Source organism: Lucilia sericata, unplaced genomic scaffold (genome assembly GCF_015586225.1).
Source record: "Lucilia sericata isolate MDLA Ls3-8-SP2 unplaced genomic scaffold, ASM1558622v1 Contig000196F_arrow, whole genome shotgun sequence".
NCBI lineage: Eukaryota > Metazoa > Arthropoda > Insecta > Diptera > Calliphoridae > Lucilia > Lucilia sericata.
In genome coordinates this window covers 272,550-298,903 of record NW_023994224.1, presented here as the reverse complement: position 1 = coordinate 298,903, position 26,354 = coordinate 272,550, and the positions used below count along the sequence as shown (strand labels likewise).

The 26,354-nt window shown below is 30.7% G+C and overlaps 2 protein-coding genes across 3 annotated transcripts in view; one reads left to right on the top strand and one right to left on the bottom strand.

The window, feature by feature from the left end:
• The window catches only part of LOC119601879 (adapter molecule Crk), an 83,138-nt gene that overhangs the window by 3,465 nt on the left and 53,319 nt on the right, over window positions 1-26,354 (top strand). For both annotated transcript variants that reach the window (XM_037953115.1, XM_037953116.1), the window contains exon 2: window positions 23,076-23,153. In XM_037953115.1, coding sequence (XP_037809043.1) covers window positions 23,122-23,153 — 32 coding nt within the window. In that variant the 5' untranslated portion in view covers window positions 23,076-23,121. The remainder of the gene's footprint in view (window positions 1-23,075; window positions 23,154-26,354) is intronic.
• LOC119601884 lies at window positions 14,710-21,882 on the bottom strand. The gene is made up of 4 exons (XM_037953120.1): window positions 21,865-21,882; window positions 20,768-21,450; window positions 19,970-20,296; window positions 14,710-14,791 (listed from the first exon to the last, which is right to left on the bottom strand). The coding sequence occupies exons 1-4, from the start codon at window positions 21,880-21,882 to the stop codon at window positions 14,710-14,712; spliced, it is 1,110 nt and encodes a 369-aa protein (XP_037809048.1).

The window sequence follows — 26,354 nt, the reverse complement described above, 5'->3', positions numbered from 1 at the left end:
TGGAACTATAACAAAATGTCAGACAAACAATTAAATACCACTTAATTAATAATTTCTTCGGAAAAAACGGAGCTGGTGATTAAAATTGCATTTTTTACTTCGGCACTCAAATTATTTATGAATTGTTGTTGTTTATGTGCAAACTTTTCACTAAATTTGTAAGATGGTGTTACCAGACCAGCACATATTTTATACGTATACAAAAACTGTCAAATTATGTATGCTGAAAAATAACAATCAGTGTAATAGATCTGTCAAAATCCATATACAAATAATGTAAACAAGAATTTTAAAAACACCTTGTTATGGGTGCTTTGATCTACGTTTTTGTTACGGCAGTGAAGCAAAACAATATTGATCAATTTGTTTTCAGTATTTGTATGAAAATTGTGGTCTTTACGCCAAACAGTGGCATATGGAGCAAAATAATATTTATTTAGTCTTAAAATTGTGGATATAGACCAAAGTTAACACCCGATATCTCGGAAATCGTATCAAATATTGAAAAATGGGTTTCGGAAAGAGGATGTCCAAATTATATACAATCCACTCCTAACTCAATTTTTTTTAAAATGGTCGGTGGGTCAAACCAATAATATACTGACGAAATGTTTTGAACAAAATTATAGATTTATACACCGTTATGTAAAATTGAAAAAAAAGATTTCAATGACAACAATAATTCCTGTTCTTTTTATTTTTTAATAATTTAATTTAATTTTTTTCCAAAATAAACCTAGCCTATTGGCCATAATCGGTTACAAATTTCTACTTAAAAAAATTTTACTTAAAAATATAATCATATAACAAAGAATTCAAAAATAAAAAATAAATTATTAATAATAAAATCAATTGCATTGTATATATAAAAAGTTGTACCACCAAAATTAAAAACCTAACTCAAAATGTCAAAATATTAATAATGGAAGTTCATCACAACCAGCCAAGAAAAACAATCTCACCAAAGTCAGGATTCTGTATCCCTGCCATAAAAACAATCGACCAAATTAAAAGATAGAAGCATGATCCCCAATCTCTAAAAAGTTGAAAGTACAAGAACATGAGAGCCTGTTAGCTAAACGCACCCTTAGCTATACAAGATAATAGGAATGACTACCCAACATAGAAAACAAAGTCACAAAAAAAAAAACAAATATCTAAAACCAAGTTCCACATTCAAATAATGTAATCAGAAGTAAGTACAACAACAATTGTAAAATACGACAAGAAATAAAGACAATAAAATATATGCAAGCAAAATAAACTTACTCCGCTCACCAATTCAATGACAACACACTATCCGCAAATTAAACTCCAAAGTAAAATAGTTTTGACGCCTCCACAAAATGTCTAAGACTAACAATTCAATCAGTCACTAATATGTCAAATAAAACACCATGACAATTCACCAACTCTTTTAAGAATATACGACCATAACACAACAAAATAAACTCTAAACCCCATGATGCACATATAAATAAACCAAAAATATTGAAAACAAAGAATGAATCAAAAATTAAATACCAACTGTTTTATGGTCTATATCAATTTTTTATTTTTGTTTTCCCTTTTTAGTATTTTTTTATACCCGTCATCAAATAAGATTCTAACGAAAACAGCTAGAGGGCTAAATTTCCCACAAATATTTTTTATTGATGCAGGTTGCTTGGTGTTGAAAATGGACAGTATCGGACAATAATTTCACCCATAGCCACATAAACAAACATAAGTGCCCGCCCAGAATACATTTTAAGTAGACAAACCAGACTTAAAAATAACAGTATAGCGATGAAATTTGACAAAAACTAGTTTTATAGGAAACTCAAACTTTCTACCAAATTTTATGAGGATCGGCCCATAATTGACCCTACCTCCAATATATAGCCCTCATCCAAAATTACTTTAACTACAGTCTTAAAAATGCCATTATAATGATGAAAATCGAAATAAAAAAGTTTTATATTTATAGCAACTAAAATCTCTCAACAAAATTTTATGATGGTTGTCTATAATATTTTCATGTATGTATATGGGACACCGGTCTCCCAAGATTATTTTCTTAATTTTTCTCGATGTAGATCGTAATTTTGAGTTCACAGCTACAGTAAATGATTATTTCCCATAGAAAACTAAGTTCTTATTTAGAATTTGACGGCACTACATGCTAAAAGAGATAATATCCTGCGATATCCTTCGAAAACACTTTTTCCATTGTTCATCAAAATATATGTATGTACGTCAACATAAAGAGTGTAGTGAGCTCATATTCATAAAAAGTCCAGAAAAATTCATTCTTTCCCTAATAATGTCATACTTAGAAAACGACTTCAACGACCACTACTGACTCAAAAACATACCATTAAATTTATAAAACTCGCCATAAATATGTTTTATATTACTCAAAATCTACCTAATGAGGCAAAACTATATTTATTTAGTTTTAAAAATGTGAATATAGACCAAAGTTAACACCCGATATCTCGGAGGTCATATCAAATATCGTAAAATGGGTTTCGGAATCGGAAAGAGGATGTCTAAATTATATACAATTCACTCCTAACTAAATTTTTTTAAAAATGGTCGGTGGGTCAAACCAATAATATACTGACGATATTTGTTTCCAAAACTCGTATTGAAAACAGCAAAACAGTATTTCACAGCAAAATACAAAAACAAAACTGTAATAAAGAAGTAATATGTTTTTGTACTCTCCTCTCTTTTTTCTACAATGAATGAAAAACGTAGTGTTTGTTGCTTTGCTTTCTTGTTTTGATTTCTATTATTTTAATTTAAGCACATGTTAAAAATATATATCTTTTTCTAAACAATTGTATAAAATATCAAGCAAAATAATAACGAAATGTAAAAGGTTACATGTAAAAATAAAATTTTACAGTAATAACTTTAAGGTTCATAAAACATTTTCATTTAGACGTACATAGAAAAATTGGCATAACATTCTAACGTTGTTAAAAAATAGTATTATTAATTAAAAGGAGCAATTACCGAATGCAGCTCGCAACAAACTCCCTAAAACAGTCACTGTTGCCAGTCCTAATCCCCAAATAATTATTGTTTATCCCCAAAAATCCCCAATTACACTAAAAAGTCCTATTTTTTATACCCACCATCGAAAAATGTATAAATTTTGATCCCTTATTAGTTACTTAGACGATTTTGCCATGTGCTAAATGGTGCTAAATATAAAGTGGTAAATATGGAAAGAAATTATGGAATTGTTGAGTGTCTGTTTGCTGAAGTTACTTTTGGTGATATTAAAATTTTGGTGGAGATTGTATATCTTACTCATGGAGACTTTGTTTCCCTTGAGAGTGAAATATCTGATGTTCTTCTTAGATATTCAAATATTGTTATTATGGGTGATTTCAACAATAATTTCTTTGATTCGATTAAGTCCTTGAGGGTTAAGGATATTTGTAGGAGAATGAATCTTTCTCCTATTCACAATTCAATACCTACACATTTTGATGTTCGTCATAATTCTTTGGATTATTTTTTTGGTGTCTTCTCCGGATTCTGTGGAGAAATCTAATCCTGATGATGTAAACGATTCTTTCTCTCTAATCAGTCTGTTAATTCTGATGGCTATGTAGATTTTTCCAGTATTTCATATGGTGGATTTTCTTTCCGTTCTGTAGATATTTATGAAATGTTTGATGCCTTTGATCTGATAAAGTCAACTGCTGTTGGTTATGATCGTTTTACGATCAAGTTCCTTAGACTTTTGATGTCAATAGTTGGTAATCGTATATTGCATTTATTTAATATGATTTTAACTACTTCATCTTTTCCATTGTTATGGGAAATAGTAAACATTATTCTTATAAGGAAGAACAGTGTTTTAATTGGTCGTGATGAATTTAGATCTATATCTTTATTGCCTACTTTTTATTTTTTTTTTATTTCTTCATTTATTATAACCGAGCCTACTTTATCAAAGATGGTTGAGCATCTAATGAAGATTCAACGTGTTCAACATATTGATGAAAATCCCAGAATATTTATGACATTATTTGAAAAATCATTTGTTGTCAGTTTACGCATTTTTTCACATTCCAATAATGTTTTTCGGTTAAAACTTTTTCAACATTTCAGCTTAATTACAACTGGAACTGCTGTCAACAAACCACATATGAGAATATTGGGAAAAAATCAGAATTCTCAAATTTAAAATTTCTTTAAAGCGACACCAGATTGGCCATTTCTCCCAATGTGCGCTATCGACCGCTCAAAAAGAGCGAGCGACGAATTAAAATTAAGTGACTGCCGACGGAACACAAAAAATCAATGCAAAATTATGTTTTGTTTAAAATTATAATTATTTTTTAAGAAATAAATAGGAATGATTAAAAAATTATTCAGAACAACACGGGAACAGATATAATATGTTTTCTCATTATAATTTATATTTATTTCATTTAATATCTTCCATAAATAATAATAATACATGCGCATTATAACAACCCTGTTTATGCAATTTTGCATGATTTTTAGCAAAATATTATGAACATATGGCAACACTACAACATATAAATAAGAGAACAATGAGAGGATCGCTAGAGAGCGCAATGAAAGTAAAATAGAATCTATACAGCTTAATTACAATTGGAACCACAACCGATGTCGACAATGAGTTGTCATACATTTTGTATGGAGAGCAAAATATCGTCTTGGGTTGGCGATCAGAGATACAAGCCGAGACGGCTCAAAACGGCCGCCGCCGCCGATCATTTTGCATCGGCTTGTATCTCTGTTGGCGATATTGTGGTTGAGATAGATTCTATTTTATTTTTATTACGCTCTCTGGTGATCCTCTCATTTTTCTCTTATTTTCATGTTGTAGCGTTCGACAATCGCTTAATTTTATTTCGACGCTCGCTCTTTTTTTGTGGTTTGTCGACAGCGGTTCCAATTGTAATTAAACTGATACTAACCACAATAAGATATAGACCAATATTCAAACCAATTGGTTGAAACATTTTGGTTACTATAGAACGTTCTTATTTCGATTTTCATCATTATTATGGCATTTTTAAGCCTATAGTTAAAGTAATTTTTGATGGCGGCTATATATGAGGGGTAGGGTCACTTATGGGCCGATCCTCATAAAATTTGGTAGAGTGTTTGTGCTTCCTATAAAACTAGTTTTTGTTGAATTTCACCGCTATACTGATATTTCTAAGGCAGGTTTGACTATTTAAACTTTATTCTGGGCGGACACTTATGTATGTATATGGGGCTATGGGTGAAATTGTTGTCACATATTTGTCAAAAATTTCAGCCTACTAGCTGTTTTCGTTCGGATCTTTTTCGATGGTGGTCATAAAAAAAATACTCATTTTGTATCGATATAGACCCTAAAAAGGGAAAACAAAAATACAAAATTTATATAGACCATAAAACACGAATTTTTGTTTTCATTAAAATCTTAATAACATTTTTTCAATGTTACATAACGGTGTGTAAATCTATAATTTTGTTCAAAACATATGTTTGATTTAAAAAAAATCTATCACGTGAATTTTAAGAAAAGTTTATCTAAACCTTCTTATTCGTTTTTCTCAATAACAAGTGTTTGGCGTATGGGTCAAACCAATAATATACTGACGATATGACGACGGCATTTACGTGGTAATCGGCCAAAGGCCTTATTTATTTATTTATTTATTTTATTATTCAATCCATGTAAAGCCTATAAGGCTTTAACAATATTACAAAGTAAAAATATATGCCTTAGAATATTCTTACAAATTATATATATATAAAAAAAAAAAAAAAATAAATTAATCCTATCAAATATTTATTTCAATGGCTCCCCAACCATAATGCAAAAGAATTGAAAGAAAATTACAAATTGTTACCAAATTATAAAAAACAAATATATAAATATTAAATTTTGTTTATGTTAAGAAAACTTTTTTGTACATGTGCATTTTTACCCGAGTTTATTAGGTTTAGGTTGGCCTATTATTACATTTTTGGGATGTTCTTTCACATGACTTATGACTTTATTCTACAATCTGATAAGATTGGGTTATTATGACCTTGAAAAAGTCTTACATTTTTACCCGTTCCCTCAGATTCAAATATATATATATATATTTATATATATATATATATATATATATATATATATATATATATAAACAAAATTTGTGCGTTCAATGCGTCAATGTGCGATATAAAATCCAACCTACTATCCGAAACTGATTCACAATGTCAATTCTAGAGCCATCCATAATGATATTAAAATGACTACGGCATCTATATAAGGGATTGAAAAAAATCACCTTCGTCTTTGAGCTATTGATAGACAGCAGATTCGACGAAGCCCATTCAGAAACAGACTGGAGGTAAATGATCTGGTAACTCCGTCATGAGCTAACGCGAAATTTTTTGCTATTAAGAGAAATATTAAGAAATTTATAAATTTATAATATTAAAGTGGTTTTTATTTATTAAAATCATCTGAATTTGATGTATTGCTGCTCTTGAACATTAACTGCTGTATAGTTCATTGTTTATTAATTATAAAATAAACAAATAAGGAAAAAAGAACAAATTTGGTGTATGGCTGTAATTTGTGGACGTCGTTGTTTGGTTTTTTAACACTAATTTACTTGTATAAACTTTACAAAATAAAACAATAAAACGGCTGAACCTGTAATCTACATTTGCTGGTGATATTACTGTTCCCATTTATTGCATTGGAACCTTTTTTTATTAACTGTCTGTGGGTCTCCCATTTTAATTTTTTTGTGCGCCATCTGATTTGATTTGTTTACATCAGAGCTACATACATACAGACATACATAAATATAATTTCGCGCCATATAAATATTAATAATTTATGATGTCGTCAAAAGTTTTCAAATGTCCTGGTTGTACCAAAAATATTACTAAAACGAACAGGAGTGTTGTTTGTACATATTGTGAAAAATATTTTCATATCGTATGTGGCAAGATATCGACAGAGCAACATGACATCTTATTGAAGAACAAAATCTTGAAATTTGTTTGTGAAAACTGCTCAAGAATGCCAAAATATTGCAACATACAGGAGGAGCTTAGGAATGGATTTTCTACTCTTTTAACAAACTTGGAACAAAAATTGGAGGAAAAATTCATGGAGAGCAAGCGTAGAATTGATGAGCAGATAGAAAGTGGTCTCAAATTGTTCGAAGAAAAAATTAATGAACTTTCAAGTAATAATTCTGCGGTGAGTTCTGTAGATGTTGATCAGATGAAGTCTGACATAAAAAACTGTTTCGACGTGGTTAATGTTGTCGATAATGCTGCCAATCGACGAATTAAAAATTTGGAGATGCAGAATAATATTTTCCAGAGAAGACTAAACCGCTCGAACATAATAATAATAGGGTTACCCAAGAATATCTTAAATTTGAGGGAACCTATTTTAAAAATATGTTCGCTTTGCAACGTTAATGTTTCATATGAAGATATTCACAGTCGAATGTGTTCCTAAATGATCATCTCACAGATTCTGGTAAAAAGCTTATTTCGTTATGCCGAAAGCTGAAGGAGAAAAATAAGATCGCAAAATATACATTTAAAAACTATGATGTGCCCAAAGTTAGAATTAAAATGCCAGATAATAATGAAAAGACACTAAATTATGAACAATGCCTTGAACTCCTTGATGAGGAGTGTGTGTTGAATAATTGTTCATTTCCATCAGCGTCTCCTGGCTTGAATATATAACATTTTTGTATTATTACTATATAATTTATTATTATTGTTTCTTATTACTACTCTTATATTTTTGCGATTTAGTAGCTTTTGGTTGATTATGAATGTTCACAACATTAGTAGCTATTGGTTCAATGTTGATGATTTTAATTAAGATTTATGGCTGTGTTATTTACAGTTTAACATATTTACTTATATTTATAGTGTCAAATCTATAGTAATTTTACATATAAATTTTCTTCATTAGTTTCTTAATAGCTGATTTTATTGAATTTTTTTGTTTTATTGTTACTACAAGACTTAAGAAAAAGACTTGTTATTACATTCCTTTTATAAAATTATAATGGATTCCTATGTGAACTTAGGACCCGTTACTAGCAATAATTCTTTTTTACGTAATAGACTACATAACTTTGAAAGAGAATTGAAAATCGGTCATTACAATATACAAAGTTTTAGTACTTCCTCTTCGACATTCAAATTAAATGAAATTAGAAATATTCTCGAAGGGAATTTTCTTGATATTGTTGGTTTATGCGAAACATGGTTGAAACCCGATATTTTATCAGAAGTAGTTAACATTCCTGGGTACAATATTTGCAGAAGTGATAGGCCAAGACCGGTTAGAGCCGGTGGTGTGGCTTTACTTATATCAAAGAATATTAAATATAGAGTCATTTTTAAATCTGAGAATTTTGGTGTATCAGAGGCTATATTTGTTGAAGTTTTTGTACAGGGAGTAAAAATTTTATTAGGTGTTAATTATTTACCATATGGCAATATACAGGCATTTGAAGAATCTGTCGAAGAAATTCTTACCCGGTATTCTAACATTTGTATTATGGGTGATTTTAATATGAACATGTTTTGTAGTAGAAAGTCAAGTTTAGTTCGTCAAATGTGCCATAGGTTGAATTTAGTATGCCACCACAACTCTGCCCCAACACATCACGATGTCGATAGAAATTCAACATCTCTTATAGATTATTTTTTATTGAGTTCGTCTCTCACAGTTTCTACATCTGGTCAGATGCAATGTCCTGGTGTATCACACCATTCAATGATTTTTATAGCTCTTAATATTCCATGTTTTTCTTCACAGCAATATGTAACTTATTTGAATTATAAAGCCCTTAGTATGGAATTATTGGATCAAACCTATCGTTCTTTAGATTTTAGTGGAATGTACTTAACATCAAATGTTAATATTCAATTAGAAGTTTTTATGAAAAATATACATTCTTTACATTCCCTGGTTCCAGTTGTAAGACGTAAGGTTGCAACTAAGGCTGATTGCTGGTTCAAATCCCCGGAAATTGTATATCACATCTCAATGCGAGATATAACGTATAAACATTATCTTATGAATAAAAATTCAGAAAATTGGTTTATTTATTGTGAGCATAGAAACCGTGCAAAAAGTGTAATAAGAGCAGCAAAAAGGAGGGCTCACTCAAGTATTTTTAAAGATCTTAATCCAAAACAGATGTGGAGTTATTTGAGAAGTAATGGTTGTCTGGAGACAGAGGACCGTCTTATATCTGCTAATGTTGATGAAGTCAACAATTATTTTATCTCTTGTCAGACAAATGATATTCCCAACCATTTAAATTCGTTGGAAAATACTTTAGAAGGTGGATTTTCATTTCGTTGTGTAAATCTAAATGAGTTGTATACAGCGTTTAAGAAAATAAAGTCCAATGCAGCAGGCCATGACGGTTTACCGTTAAAATTTGTTAAAATAATCTTTCACCTTATATCTTCTCATTTTCTTCATTTGATAAATACTATCATTATGACGTCTGTTTTCCCAGATTATTGGAAGAAGGGTAGAGTAGTTCCAATAAAAAAGGAAGGTAGTTCTGATTCTTTTGATAATTTGCGTCCGATATCTGTCTTATCAATTTTTTCAAAAGTTTTTGAGCATATAATAAAAGATCAAATGATTTCTCATCTTGATGAAAACTCCCTACTTCATTACTCACAGTCGGGTTTTAGATGTGGGTATAGCACAACAGCACTTCTCATTGGTATGACTGACTCTGTCAGAAAATATTTGGATAGTGGTAAGAATGTAGTTCTTCTTTCAGTGGATCTCTCAAAAGCGTTTGACAGAGTGATACACTCTAAACTTGTTGAAAAATTGTTTATCCAATTTGGTTTTTCATTACTGGCCTGCGAACTTATATGCTCATATTTAAGAGGTAGAAGTCAATTTGTTTCTATTGGCAATTCTATTTCTTCAGATCTCCCGATATCTAGTGGTGTTCCGCAAGGTTCAGTTGTTGGTCCGTTATTGTTCATGATTTACATGAATGACCTTTTTAATGTTTGTAATGTCTATCCTGCCAGCCATACGTTTATGCTGATGATGTTCAGTTTATTTGCTACGCTGATAAAAACTTTTTGGACGTCTTGCAAGAAGGTGTAAATTTTGTAATTAGTGAAGTACTGTCTTGGGCCTCTGATAATGGATTTACTGTAAATCCAAGAAAAACAAGTATGATTGGTTTTGGTTTTGATTCACAAAACATGATAATTACCCTTGATGGTATGAGAGTAGATTTTGTTAATAGAATGAAGTGTCTTGGAGTTTTTATTGATGATCGGCTTAACTTTTCATCACATATTGATCACGTTTCATCTAAAATATCTTTTTTGCTGAGAAGGTTATATTCTTTGGATCTATACTTTCCTTTGTGGATAAAAATTCGCCTTGCTAAAACCTTACTAATGCCTCACATTCTTTACTGTATTGAGGTATTTAGTGGCACTACTAATGTAGAATTTAAAAGAGTTGTTAAAATATTTAATAGAATAGTGAGATTTGTATATGGACTAAGTCTACGTCCCCATATTTCTCCTTATGTATTACAATTTCTTGGGTGTTCGTTTCAAAATTATATTAATATCAGGATTTTATTGATCTTTTATAAAATTATGGTAAATGGCTTTCCTGAATATATTGTAGATAATTTTAATTTCAATCATTACAGCAGAAACCCACAATTATTATATCCCCGGTTTCATTCAAATATATATAATAATTCATTTCAGATTAGAATGTCGAGGATGTGGAATGATCTGCCTAGGGATTTGAAGCTTTTCTCGGCTTCGCCGCTCGGTTTTAGGCGAAAGCTTGAAAAATATGTTATTGACCATGATCTTCGATTGGTGCATTTGTAATTACCGCTCGAATTTTCTCTTTCAACTTGTATTCATTGCTAATATAAAGGAATATAACCATTTAGGCAATTTAATATTATCATTAAATTTTTGTATTGTTTATTATTATTATTTTATTTTTATAATTTTTTTTTTATATTATTTTTTATTTTATTTTTTATATTATTTTTTCATAATCATAATTTCATAATCACAATCAAAAAGTAGGGCAACATCACCCGCATATAAATATGTCCTACTGACATTCAAAGAAACAATCTGCGATCTTCCAAGAAGAATAAATAAGTTTGCAGGCAGATCTTGAAAAGTTAAAATTGTTATGAAGCTTATATACCAACTTAAAGTGAATAACAGAGTTGAATGCCTTAGAAAGGTCTAGAGAGACAAGAAAATTAATCCTATTATTGTTAATGCTGTTCCTGATTGTATCCGTCATACTCAGTAAGAGAGAAGTAGTATTGTGTCGATAAGCAAATTGAGATTCATATAAATTAAATCCAAATAACTGTAATAATTGGTCCTTCATTAAATGCTCTAAAATCTTCGAAAGCACCGGAAGAATCGAAATCGGTCTAAGATCACAAGGACTGTTCACAACCCTCGATTTCGGTATAGGAACAACCCTACCGAAACGTAAGGAAAAATTAATCTTAAAAACCTGATATCAATATCGTCAGTACCAATAGATTTCTACTTGATATTATTAAAAGAACTTATAACATCCTCCTCTCTCACACATCTAAAAGAACCAGAAATCTCAGAATCATCAAAGCCATCAAAGTCAACTACATTATCACTACTCAGCCCAGCAATATTTAAAAAATAAAAAATCATTCACGCAATCAGCATCAAAATCAACCAGCACCTCTAAGAACCTTCCATATACCCGCACTATCCAGACTTCCAAAGACCGTCTCTTTACCCTACGCACGACACTTTTCAATTTATTTCGATGTCTACAGTAAACCTTCCATTTCAGAACAGACCAAGAAAGAAAAATCCCTCACTAACATGAGAAGATACATGCTAATCTTTAACCAAAAACAAATTTACAATAATTTCATAACTAAAAAAGCCAATTATAGAAATTTTATGAGATCAAATTATAAATAACAAAAAAATCAATAAAATAAAGAATAATAAAGAAGTTGAAAATAAAAGACTAAGAGGAAACAATAGAATTTTGAATTCAGGAATACAATAATAATAATAATAGAAATAAGATAAAAGAAAAATAATAATACTAAAAGCAAAAAATAAACATAATAGGAAAAAAATTAATACGTATTCATTATAAAATAAAGTAGAAAATTCTGAAATAGAAAGAAAGAAGTAAATCATTTTTTCATATTACAACTAAACATAAGCATCCTTCCCGGTTCCAGCAAGTAGATCAGCACATCCCTTTACATTGTGAACAACTACATTATTGTTTGGGAAAGTTAATTCCATCTCGAGCTTATCCTTATAAAAATTTTGAATTTATTAATCACTTTCAAACGTAGCAGACGCCTGCACATAGCATTAAGCCTACTCGGCGCCGGAGAAAAATGATCATTTAGGTAGACGCGACTACCAATATTCCCACCGATGACGTCACATAACCTCAAAGTGCGTGTCTTGAAATATTCTTTCATGATTTTATCTCTCAGAAAAACTCTATTAAGTCTCACAAGAATAGACTTGTCCTTATTTATATAACAAGAATGCTGCATCTGAAACATTGTATATGGAACCAATTTTAATAACAGGGTCAATCAGATCATCTAAACCAAGAGGTAGGCCACTTATAATAAAATTAGTACGGTTTATCCTCCTGTACAATATATTATTCTTCTCTTCAAGAGCAGATATTTTAGTTGCTGTAGACGAATTTACTCTGTTGATAAGTTTGCTGCAAGTCAATATCTCTGCCTGTAACTCCTTACGACAAGACAACATCTCTGGCTTCAAGTCATCAACCCCTATGGCAAACATATTCTTCATTTCATTAAAATCATCTTGATTCTTATGAATGAACATATGCATCTTCTTGTTAATACCACTAATCTTATCATGCAGACCATTTTCTAGGACCTTGCGGGGATTAGCCTCGCAGCTATCATAAGTAAATGATAGTGACTTAACCTCCTTAAGCAATGTAAGGATTTCATCATCGATATCGGTATATTTAACATGAAACCAATCCTCACAGCTTTTACATTCAACACTAGCTTGTGTTTTTACAATGTTTTGGGAGCAAGTCCCACACCTATAGCTCTTATTAGGCATTTTTAATAGTCAGGATTTATTATGCCCTATTATGGAACAATCCGAAAAATATTTTACAGAGATATATATGTATACACAAAACATATTTATGTCGAATATTATTCCAATATCTTTATTTCTTAATTAATTATGTGTATGTATATTACAGGGACCGAAAATAATTGTTATTTTTTTCTTTCGAAAGAAAAGGTTACGCAAGAAATCCCTTTATTTTATTTAGGGACTTTTTAACCATTATTATAAGATTCATACTTTTTATTAAAACCCATTTAACATCTAATTTTTAGATAACTTGACTTCATATAGGAGCTATGACCAATTACGGGCCTCTCCAGAAAAATTTCGTAGAGTGATTCATATGTATGTACACAAAACATATTTGTGTCTAATTTTATAAAGATAGCTTTATTTAACTAGCTACGCGTACCCGGCGTTGCCCGGGTTTCTTCTAAAATAAAGAGAATATTATTTTGTCTGTAATGACTATTTTTTTTTTAATAGATGTCAAAATTTAGCTTATAAGGATAAAATAGTTATTATGTTTTTCTGCATTTTGTTTAATACTTAAAGTCAGTTTCTGGACAAAAATGTCCCTTAAGAATTTACTAATTGAAAATGAGCTTTAATTAGGAAATTTTGACTAATTTGTAGAAACATTTAGGAAAGTTTTTTTATTTGAGAAATTATACTGAAATCAGCATTCAAACTGGTAGGAAACTAAGGACACTTTCAAATTAGTTGTTTTATTTTTCCCATGTGAGGTTGATTTAAAGAATTGTTCAGTTTAAATTCGGTCACACTGTACTTTGAATTGTAGTGCCCCTGGTGTATAGAGACAAAAGGCTTCGGGGCATTTTATTAACTACAAAAATACGTACTATTAACCGTACAAAATTTCAAGCGATTTTCTTTCTATTTGAAAAAGTACAGGCAATTGAAGAAACTCTGAAACGATTATGAAACATTCTGCACAAAATTATGAAAAATTTGGAAGATTTCAAATTCCTTTAAAAATAACGAAATTAAGATTTTTTTCTGTTCTAAAAAATATGAAGAATCCTTTCTCAGTATAACACAAGCTTTAATTGTATGCAGACGTGTTTACTTAAAACATACTTTGGGCACTCGGTTATTCTTTTCAACACCGTGTTTTTTTACTTTCATTCTCGTTTTTGATAATTTTCTTAAATTAAAATATCTAATTGTCTAAACAATGGAATCCTCCTCGGGAGGAAACTTTTACTCGCTTTTAGACCCAGATCCGTCCCCCAAGCGAAAAAAAAACAGTAATAATTATAATGTAAATAATACATACGATTTTCCTAACATCGGTGACAAACAAAACAACAAAAAACAATGCCCAAAATATGTAGTAATAAAAAGTAAAATAGCAGACAAACCTATTCAAGGCTTTAATATTTTTCTGGTATCCAAAGCATTAGAATCAGTAACAACAGATCCTGTACAAAATATTAGTTTCACTAGAGACAGAGAACGAAATGCAAGCAAAATAAAAACTGTTTATTTGCCCGGATTATGTGCAGTTGAAAGTTCTTTAAATCCCTCTTTAATTACTATAAAAGGTGTAGCATTTGCTCCATCCCTAAAAGAATTATCCGAACGAGAAATTAAAGATGGATTAAAAACTAAATTTCAGGAAGGTAAAATATTAAATACACCTCTTCACATTCTTGACTTCAATATTGTCTACCAAAAAAAATAAAAATTGGATTTCTAATGTGTAAAGTGGAACAATTTATTCCAAGCCCAATTCAATGTAAAAATTGTTTTAAATTAGGACATACAAACAAATACTGCAACAGCAATTCAATATGTGAAGTCTGCTCGTCATCAATTCATGACCCTGTACTATGCACTAAAGTGCAATGTGTTAATTGCAATCACCCACACCGATCCAACAACAAAAAATGTCCCGCTTTTCAACATCGTCAAAATATTTTAAAATATAAAACAGTAAATAAATGCACTTATAAAGAAGCAACAACAAAAATACCACCAATAACCACACTTGAAATTCCAACAGAAGATCTTGTTAAAGCAATCGAAGAAAGAAAAAAGAGAATAAATATACAAAAAATAATAATATTAACAATCAAACCTCCAACAATACATCAACAAATAATACCCTCACAACATCAAACCCTAAACCATCAAAAGATCAAACTTCAAACAACAATACCAGGAATAAATTAATTGCAACAAACAACCATACCGACAACTCAAACCAAACCCTATCAACAAACTCAAATAATATAAAAACAACTAAACATACAAATACACTTTCAAGAGATTCAAATAACTCAACGCACTCAAGAGATACAAAAATAAACACTTCATCTCAAGACACACCTCTAAGAATTACTAACAGACGTTACACTTTAGATGGAAGAGACGAAATGGAGTAATAAGCCTACTGTAAATTCATTCTTAGAACAAATATGTCAAACTTCAATATAATACAATGGAATATCAAAGGATACCTTAACAACTACAAAGATTTACAGCTCATTTTAAATGAGCATAAACCTCATTTTGTTTCATTGCAAAACCCACTGTTCAGTAAGCATGACTCCAATTCCTCCAAAAAATTACTGTTGCTACTTCCAAAACGTTGCATCAAATATTACGGCTAAAAGTGGTCTAGGAGTTCTAATCCGTGATCATATCCCACATAAACGTATTACAAATACATCTAAATTACTTAACATCTCAATAGAAATTACGTTAAATATAAAAGTTACAATAATATCTGTATACCTACCACCTTATGAAACCTTTTCTCTACAGGATTTCAATGATCTCTTTAACAACATACAAACTCCTATTATATTAATAGGAGGTGTAAACAGTTGGAATGTAATATGGGGATCACATACAACTAACAACCGCGGATCTGTCATTGAATACTCAACCAAAATAATATATGTATTATAAATGATGGTAATCCCACACATTTTTCAACACACAACACTTTTACCCATATAGATATTACCGGTTGTTCGCCGTAGTTACTATCATTAATAACTTGTCATACACTTGATGATCTACATCATAGCGATAATTTTCCAATCAAGACAACACTTTTAATAAATGGAAATATACATTATAAACCACCTATACGTAAATTCAACCTTAAAAAAGCGAATTGGGAACAATATAGATTAATGGTTGACAACAAATTGGAACACAAACAAATGTCAGGTAACATAAACAAAGACAACGCAGTCATAACCAAAGCTATAAGAGACTCTGCTAATCATCATATTCCTCAAACTTCGCCTATTCAAAAACGTTTTGTACCCTGGTGGGTACAATGGCAATTTTTTAAAAAAACACCCATTAAAGGCAAATCTAATTCTATACAAAAAAACCAATTCTAAATTTAGATTGGAATCTAAAAAAGCCAAAGCTATATGCTTTGAAAACTTTAGTAAAACTATATCTAGGGATTCCCCGTTATCATACATATGGAAGAGAATTCACATGATTTCGAGTCGCAAAACATATAAACCTGTGACAGTAAGCTATACCCAAACCCAATAAGGATTTAACAACATTTATAGACCAATATCTTTACTATCATGCTCTCTAAAGTCATGGAAAGCATTATTGCTAACAGAATTAAATGGTATATTGAGAAAAGGAAACTTGTTGCTGTTAACCAAGTTGCATTTAAACAAAATAAAGGTTGTGCAGATGCTTTTTTACACATCGATTTCTGTGTTTAAAAATCGCTCTCATCAAGAAACCACACATATATTTTAGGAATAGATTTCGAAAAAACCTTCGACCGTGTTGGAATACACATAGTATTAGATACATTGAAAGACTGGGGTATAGGCCCTAATATATTTAACTACGTTAAATCATTCTTAACTGGAAGAACAATAAATGTAATAATTAACCAACAGCTATCAAACAAATATCCATTAAAAAACGGAATTCCTTAGGGCTCACCGCTATCAGTCGTTCTTTTTCAAATAGCTTTTAATCAAATTAGCAATATCATCAAAAAGCACAAATATATTGATCACTGTCTATATGCTGACGACCTTTATATTTTATGCAAAAACAATGATACAAAAAAAAATCAATGACATGCTTAAGGAAGTAGTTATCGATATCGAACTTTGGACTAAAATATCAGGTGCAAAAATTTTTCTTGAGAAATCATCTATACTTCATGTATGTAGGAAACACAATTGCTTTCCTAATAATTAATAATACTACAATTCCAAATGTAACAAGGCAAAAAATTCTGGGCATTATGTTCGAAAAAAACTATCGTTGGCATGAACAAATTAATATGCTTAAAAATCACTTATTCCCAAAGCTAACTTCATAACATATATTGCCACCAGAAGCTTTACACACATAAATTCACTTATCTATCTTGTTAAAACTCTTATTTTAAGCAAAATTGATTATGGTATTTTTCTCTTCGGCAATTGCTCGAAATCAAAATAAATAATATAAAAACGATATATCATCAAACAATTAGAGCTAGTACTTATGCATTTAGAACTACACCTATACAAATATTATTGATTGAATCTGGACTTCCATCGTTAGAACATAAAATCTCCGAATCACTTAAAAGACTTCTTCCTGAAATTCTTTCATACAAAAATTCTGTCATAGACCCTGACGTCACTTCAGTTATATTATCTAAAAAAAGACCGAAAGTTCAATCATCCATCTACAAAATTATCAACAACAATATAATCAACTATAGAGACAAGCTTCCAACATTTAATATAAAGCATCCTGTATGGCTGTTTGACGGCATATCTAATTCTAATTTCGTTTAGTGTTGTTGTTGTTCATTATGTTTTGCTATTGCTATAATAATGATATAAGCGGGAAAATTAATTTTAAATACACTATGGTGAAGGGTATATAAGATTCGGCACTGCCGAATATAGCACTCTTACTTGTTATTCATTAGCTTTTATACATCCACACTAAAGTTTTGACTAAATTTAGACACCACTTATTAAATCCGAAGAAATAAAGGTCAAATATCGTTAGATGTACAAAGCAGATACCCAAATAATTTTACTTATTAAAATATCCACGTCTTCCTCTAATTAAAATAAATTTCAGAATTTGTAAATGGTAAATGGAAAATGTGTGCTGGAGTTATTCAAAATTATTATTTAATTTGAAAAGCTTAGAATAAATACGGCGCTACATACAAAAAAAGTTGTGCAGAATTTTTGGTTCATAATTTTCTAAAAGTATAAAAAGATTTCGAAAGATCAATTTATCCAAATTTTATATGAACAATGCTTTCTATGCATCGTTTGAGAGGTCTACCTATATTATAGAGGTCTACCTATACTATAGATTTGCAAAAGTGCTCTGTCTTTCGGGACACTCTAATGAGTAGTCAAATACATATCTTCATGGTTTTTAGATTTAAACTGCATTTGAAAACTGGAAACCGAATTTATATCAAGATAATTTTTTGATGGCATATTTACCTGATCATAGATTTTTATTGTTATCTCGATTAACAATAAATTTAAATTTTTTATTTTTGATATAAAACTCGATTTGTATAGAAAATATGAGTGATTATGGATCTTTATTGTTTTCTCAAATTGAGAGTTATTTAAAGTAATTTTTTAAAGAGTTATATAAATAGAAATTTTAAGGGGAGATATGAATGATTTTCTAGATAGATTTAGGTGTTAAAGGAAGGAACCACAGCCGAAAATTCGAATTTAAGTGAAAATGAAGAAGCGGTTTTTGTTCAGTAGTTTTTATTCTGCATACAAACGTGGCATCGTAGACATTCATTTAAGATCTATTAAAGATTCTGTTTTAAAACAGTTATTTTCTGAGAATATACAGCAGATTACAGGTTTATAAATAAAAACAGTTTTCCGGTGGAAAACGCTTAAGATGAAAATCGATTTTTGATAATAAATTAAATTGAATACAGATTTTTATTTTACCCAATCGTAAAGTTAGTTAAGGATCTACAAACATTTTAGAATTTTCATATAAAAATAAATGTTTGATTAAAAATTTAATTAAATAATAATTCTCATATACTATGAGAATTATATATCATGTTCTTTAGCATTATAAATGTAACAAAAAGTGGACGGAAAAAGGTCATTGGATTTCATTAAGATCACAACAAGCCCGAAATTAGTGCTATAGGTGTATTTATTCGGATTTGGTGTATTAAACATTCTCTTCCTCAAACACTGTATGTTGCCAAATTTCTTGAAAATCGGTTCATGTTTTTTTATATTTAGCCTAGAAATTTGGTGTTATAGCAGTCATAACCATTTACCATTTACAAATTCCGATTTTTTTAATTAGAGGAAGACGTGGATATTTTAATAAGTAACATTATTTGGGTATCTGCTTTATACATCTAACGATATTTGACCTTTATTTCTTCGGATTTAATAAGTGGTGTCTAAATTCAGTCAAAACATTAGTGTGTATACATAAAAGCTAATGAATAAAAATAATATGTTTAAACATACTTTTGTATAAATGGACGTGTTTTTGAAAAACAATGATGAGACAAAAACGCTGGTTTTACTCTTTAATGAATTACTCAAAATTGTTTGTCAAATTAAAAGTTGTTTTGTTTTCTCTGTCATTCTTCATATGTTTTAGAACAGAAAAAAACTTAATTTTGTTTTTGTCAAAAAGAATTTGAAATCTTCCAAATTTTAATAATTTTGTGCAGAATGTTTCATAATCGTTTCAGAGTTTCTTCAATTGCCTGTACTTTTTCAAATAGAATGAAAATAACTTCCACACCTTGTGGAGGTGTGGGGAGTTTAGAGAGGTAGAAGTTAAATAATAGGGGGATAGGTCGCCGCCCTGTGGTGCACCCTGTTTAACTCTACGGGTTTTGGAACATTTGTCTCTAAACTCAACGAACGATTGACGGCCACTGAGATAATTTACAATCCATCTCTTCAAATTGTTGGGCATAGTGGACTGCAGGATGTCCTGGAAGAGAGTGGTATGGCTGACTGTATCGAAGGCCTTCGCCACTAGGAGTGTCCTTTCACAAGGCCTCTGCTGGTTCAAGCCTTGTGAGATCTGAGTGGTTATGGCGGTTAATGCTGTGCATATTACGAAATCCATGCTGGTAGCGTGCTACTGTTAGGTGGCAGGACAGCTGGGGGAGGAGGAGCGTCTCAAGAGTCTTCGCGACTGGTGACAGGAGGGAAATCGGCCTGTAGGATTGACCCTCTGTCGCGTTCTTCCCTGGTTTCAGTATCGGGATGACTCTACCCTTTTTCCAGACATTTTGGTATTATCAGGCTGCTCACTGACAGGTTAAAAACCATTGTCAAGTACTCGACTCCCCGTTCGCCAAGGTGTTTCAGCATCAGCATGGATTTGCCGTCGGGGCCAATCGCCTTAGATGGCTTGGCTGCGTTGATGGCCCCTGCAACTTCAGAAGGGGTGAAGGGTTGTGGAATGTCCGAGATTGGAAGTTTGTGAAGTTTTCGAACAACACTTCGTTTCGCCTTATCTCTCTCTGGGTGCTCAATAAAAAGTCGTGGTGTCTGCAAACTTAATCGCGACCCTGTCATCCTTCTTCGTCGGGTTGGAGAGAGACCGAACTGTAGACCACAACTTACTGACACCTGAGCTTAAGTTGCAGTTCTTCAAATTATTTAACCATTTATTCCGCTTGTCCTCATTTACCAACCTGCTAATATCGTGATTCAGCTGGACAATACGTGGATCGTCGGGGTTGATATTTCGGAGGTCATCGCGCTCGTCTGCTAGTCTCGCTGCATCTGCTGGGAAGTGCGGCCGCACTATGGATAGTCGACCAGCAGGAATAAAGCGGGCTGCTGCTGCGATGACAGCTTCGCGGAACTTGCTCTCTGCTTGGTGTACGTTGCTAGGAGCTGGAAGATCATTGAAAATGCGATCAGTGAATTCTCTGAAGCCGAGCCAGTTTGTTTTCTTTTGGTTTATGTAGAGACGTCGTTCAGAGACGATAAAGTCGTTGGGTCGATCCAGACAAACGATTATGGGTAAGTGGTCTGAGGCTAGAAAAACTACTGCTCTCCAAGTTGCGTAGTTTATTAGACCAGGGCTCGCTATTGTGATGTCTGGAGAGCTGGCGCAGTTACCCATAATCCGTGTGGGGGCATCATCATTTAGTGTGCAGAAAGTGGATTCGTCAATTTGTTCCGCCAGTGACGCGCCTCTCTGGTCTTCCCCTAGACTAGAGTGCCAGAGCTGATGATGCGCGTTAATTTGTTGTATTATTTTTTAGAATATACAGTACTTAAAACTAAAAGAAATTTTAAAATATCTTCATCGTGGAAAATGTTATAACAGATTCCATATAAATGTAATATCAGTTGCTTTAGTTTCAGCCACTAGTGTATGTGCAAAATTTCGCGGTGATACCGATATTTTTGACAAAGTTATTTATGATAAACCAATTTTCGAGAATATGGAACTTTGTATGGGCAGAATTTATTGAATAAACTTCGGTAGTTTCTAAGAAAACTACTCGAGAATTAGGAAAAAAAACAATTTTTTTCGATTTTGCTGATTTTCAATACCAAACTGCTCAGGCCAATAATGAATATTTTCGGAGAACTTGGTTGATTTCCTTTGATTAGTTTTAACTTTTTATCAAAATACCTTTATTTTTAAGTCCATTTTTATTTTCCAAAGTGTTTGAATTGTTAAGTAGTGTAAAATTGGGTAAATTGTCTGTGAAAATCGGTGAGTTTTCGATATCTATAAATGGGCCTAAAACTTTTCGACTTTAAATCATTTCAAAAAAATAGTGATTCTAATACTTTTACCAATTTATTTCATTTTTTATTCATGTTTTTAAGATATTTTGAAAGTGAGACCCGCGATTCTGCTGTATTTTTTAAATATTTTGTTACATACCCAATCCATCATAATAACTTGTTTCTATTATTTTTTCCAACGCATATTTTAGTTAACTTTAAATAGAAAGTATATATAAATAGCTTTCATTTGAGATATTGATCATCAAATTCTACCATATAGTTTGGCAGAAAATAGGTTTCCCACTGAACAATTTTTTTGTTTCTATTTTTTTGTCGGCATTATATGTTATACATAAATTTTACAGTAACGAATAAACAAATATATGTATATTCGGGTTGCCCCATTTGTATGGACGAATAATAAGGTATCAATGTTCCCAACTAAAATAAAAGTTTAATTGATTCTAAGTTACCATTTCTCAAAATTTTTGTCCTGGAGTCAATATTTGGTGAGCTGGATCAAAGGATAAATATGTCCTTTTTTTGAGGTTTTATGATTTTTTCATATTCCTCTAAAGAAAATATATGAATTATTGGTATCCTTTTTGTGTAACAGCAAAAGTAATCGAACAATATTCCAAAGGATCAAGTAATGCCCCTGAAGGCTTCTATGGCTCTTAGATGTGCTCCTGTTATAAAAAATAGTGATATGCTATGAATTATTATGTTTAAAATTTATTTAAACATGTTTATAAAGAAGTTGCTTTAGTTTTTGCCAATTTAAATCTAGTATGAATTTCTTTTCTTATAATTTTGTAGTTAGTATTATACATTACTTAAAACAAAAAACTAATTTAAAATATCATCAGTGTGGAAAATTTTATAAACGATTCCAATTAAATACAACATCAAATCCTTTAGTTTCGGCCACTAGTGTACGTACATACATACATATAATTTTTTTCTTGATATACATACGTTATAATATATATATATATATATATATATATATATATATATATATATATATATATATATATATATATATATATATATATATATATATATATATATATATTTCAACTTATAATACTTTTTATTTTATTTTAGCTTTCAACTCATGGCCTTAAGGAAAAATATTGCCTAACAAATTAAAATGGACACATTCGATGTCACCGATAAAAACAGGTTAATATTTATTTACTATAATATAAGATATGTTGTTACACAATAATAACTATAATTATACAAGATTTAAATAACATAGTTAATCACAAAAGTCATTAGATATATATTATATGCTTTATTTATTAAAAATGGAGAGTAATATGTGCGAAACTTACATATCAAAAGATGTACGTTTCGTGACTTTGTGATAGATAGCATAAAAGTCCAACTATGCATACTGGAACCGCCGCACAGAGGGAGAAATGGTCAATCTGGTGGATCTTAATTATGTATTTATAAATAGTGATCTGATCTATTAGAAATGTTCTGTGAAAATATAGCCAAGGACATGGTCTTTAAAACAAAATTTTTTTGGGACATGCCACTTTCCTAAAGGGTGCACCTAAAGTGTTGTATAGGTCACTTTCCTAAAGGGTGCGCCATAAGGTGTTGTATTGGTCACCCTCGATATTTCATATATTTAATAGTATGTAGTAACATGTTTATAATTTTTGTTTCCATTCGATTTGAACACTTTTTGAAAACGCTATCATGTTTTAGACATTTTAAGTTATATTTATTGATATTTGGACTTATACCCTACAGTCAGTATGCACCGAAACTATTACTATTTTTTAATTTTATTATGGTATTTTAATATTTAAAACGTGATTTGTTTTTATTTGTAAAGCATTTACGTCATTAAATTTGGTGGGGGTATTTATGTTTGTATTAAAGTTATTTTTGCCAAATATTATCTATACACTAGTATTTATATGGGAATTATGGATATATAAGTAATTTTATGAAGGGACTTTGTATGGGGGGTAGGTTCAAATGTGGTCCGATCATTATGGAAATGGACAATATTATTTAGGCTTATATATAATTTAGTTATACCGATTTTTGTAGTGATACCCTAAACTAGATGTTTGGTTGTATGGGGACTAGGTAAAATAATGGACCTATTTCAATTCTCAATAGATTTCATCCTTCGGCAGAATAGTGTCATGTATGGCTGTTAAAAGTTTATTTTTTTTGGGTCTGGTTCACTGTACCAAATGAAAAAAGTGTGAATTTTTTCATTTAGAACACTCATTAAAAACGTGATAAGTCAAAAAGTTGCAGCTAATTTTCTTACTTGACATAGAAAACAAACCAAAAAGACTAATAAACTAAACATTAGAGCGGAACTTGTCGAATTCGCCCTACTTTTATTCAACAGAAGATTATGTTACACATAATAAAACACTCTCCTACAAAGGTCATTTTGTGTACCACAATTCTGAACTAACCCGTACAAGGAGAGGCCGGAAAAAATTTTTTTCCCTTAATACATTCCTAATAATTTCAATTAAACCACTAATCCAAATAAAAAATCTAAACTTAAGATTTTATGTATAATCAAACTTAAACTGTTAACAAGTAAGAGTGTTATATTCTTATATACCCACCATCAAATCACTGCCATATAAATAATGAAAAATTAATGAGAACATCAGGGTAATATTTGAAAGAGGTCCATTAATGGGGATTAAACTATTGACAGTGCTCTTTCGAATTAAAAATATGAATTTATATAGGGAGTAGGGTTATTTATACATATATGGACCATTTCTCATAAAAGTCAGTAGGAAGATTTCAGTACCTTATTTATTTCAAATTTCAAAAGCGCAACTTTTTTACTTGACTCCATATTTCTTGCTCCAAAAAGAAATGTTATTTTTTATTCTTTCTACAGTTTATACTATTTTTTAATTTTTCTGCGGTCTCGCCTGCAAAGTTTGCTTCTGCTTCGTTTTGGACTCAAAATTATTGTTTTTAAATAAGATTATATTAGGATTGTAATAATAAGCCTTAAACTTACAATTTGTATCGATTTCAATTTGAAAATTGTCTACAAATTATTAAATTTTTATATTTTTGCAAACTGGCTCTATTTTTTGCCACATTAAAATTATGTGACGCGTAAATTATTGGAAAAACAAGTTAGAGTGCTATATTCGGCTGAGCCGAATCTTAAATACCCTCCAGCTACTTTTATATTAATACTTTTCTAATTGATCAAATATGTGTATAAATAAGTTTTCTGATGTCTTAAATAGAAAAAATCCCAAGATTTGAACAGCTTAAATCTATTACAATTCCAAGATTTATTGAACATTACAAACGCCAGTTTCTTTATATTTTTATAGCACTTAGCGGTATTTAGTAATTTGCATGTATGCATGTGTGTGAAAGATTTAAGGATTTTCAAAATACATACATATAATTTTGTTCTACACAAATTGATAATGCAACTAGTTAAATACGGTTAAAGCGCTCTTAGGGGCAGGACCTAGTATGGGAGATATTTCCAATTATAGACCGATCGTAAAAAATTCTTTAAGCTAAATTTCTGTATATAAAAGCTATATTTCAGTCAAAATTTAAGTTTATTCGATTTTCTGAAGGGAACCTTGTATGGGACCGACCGTACCCATGTTATGACCCGATCGTGAAAAAAATCTTGAAATATAATTGTTGTATACAAAACTAATATTTGTGCCAAATTTTGTATCAATAGCTTTATTTGGTAATGAGTAATGTGCGTTTAAGAGATTTTCGTAAAAGGCCCTTGTATGTGAGCTATGACCAATTATGTATATAAAGATAAAATTTCAAAATTCTGTATCTATATCATTATTTGGTAATGAATATTGTACCTTTAAGTGATTTTCTGGAGAGCTATGACCAAATATGGACCGATCGTAACACAATTTTATAGTTTAATTTATGTATATAAGAGCAATATTTTTGCTAAATGTATGGATATCAATATTTGGTAGTGAGTTATGAGTGTTTAAGTGATTTTCGGGAGGGATCCTTGTATGGAAGCTATGACCAATGGTGGACAATCGTGAAAAAATTTTGAAATAATTTATGGGTATCACTATTTGGTAATGAGCTGTGTGCTTTTAAGTGTTTTTCTTAAAGGGACCTTGTATGGGAGCTATGATCAATTATGGACCGATAGGAAAACAATTTCACAGTAATATTTCTGTGCATATAAGCAATACTTGTACCAATTTTTATATGATTATCTTTAGTAATGAGTTATGCGCGTTCAAGTGATTTTCGGGAGGGGACCTTGTATGGGAGCTAAGACCAATTATGGACCGATCCAAAAAAACTTTCATAGAAATATTTCTGTATATAAGAGAAATACTTGTACCAAATTTT

Bases quoted from the DNA above. Each gene is read 5' to 3' on its own strand.
- LOC119601884 (XM_037953120.1), bottom strand. The intron at 20,297-20,767 runs TGCAGACACCAC...AACCGCCATAAC, and splicing joins GACAGGGTCGCGATTAAGTT to CACTCAGATCTCACAAGGCT. The intron at 14,792-19,969 runs GTACAGGCAATT...TAATTCTTTTAG, and splicing joins TTTTCATTCTATTTGAAAAA to GGATGGAGCAAATGCTACAC.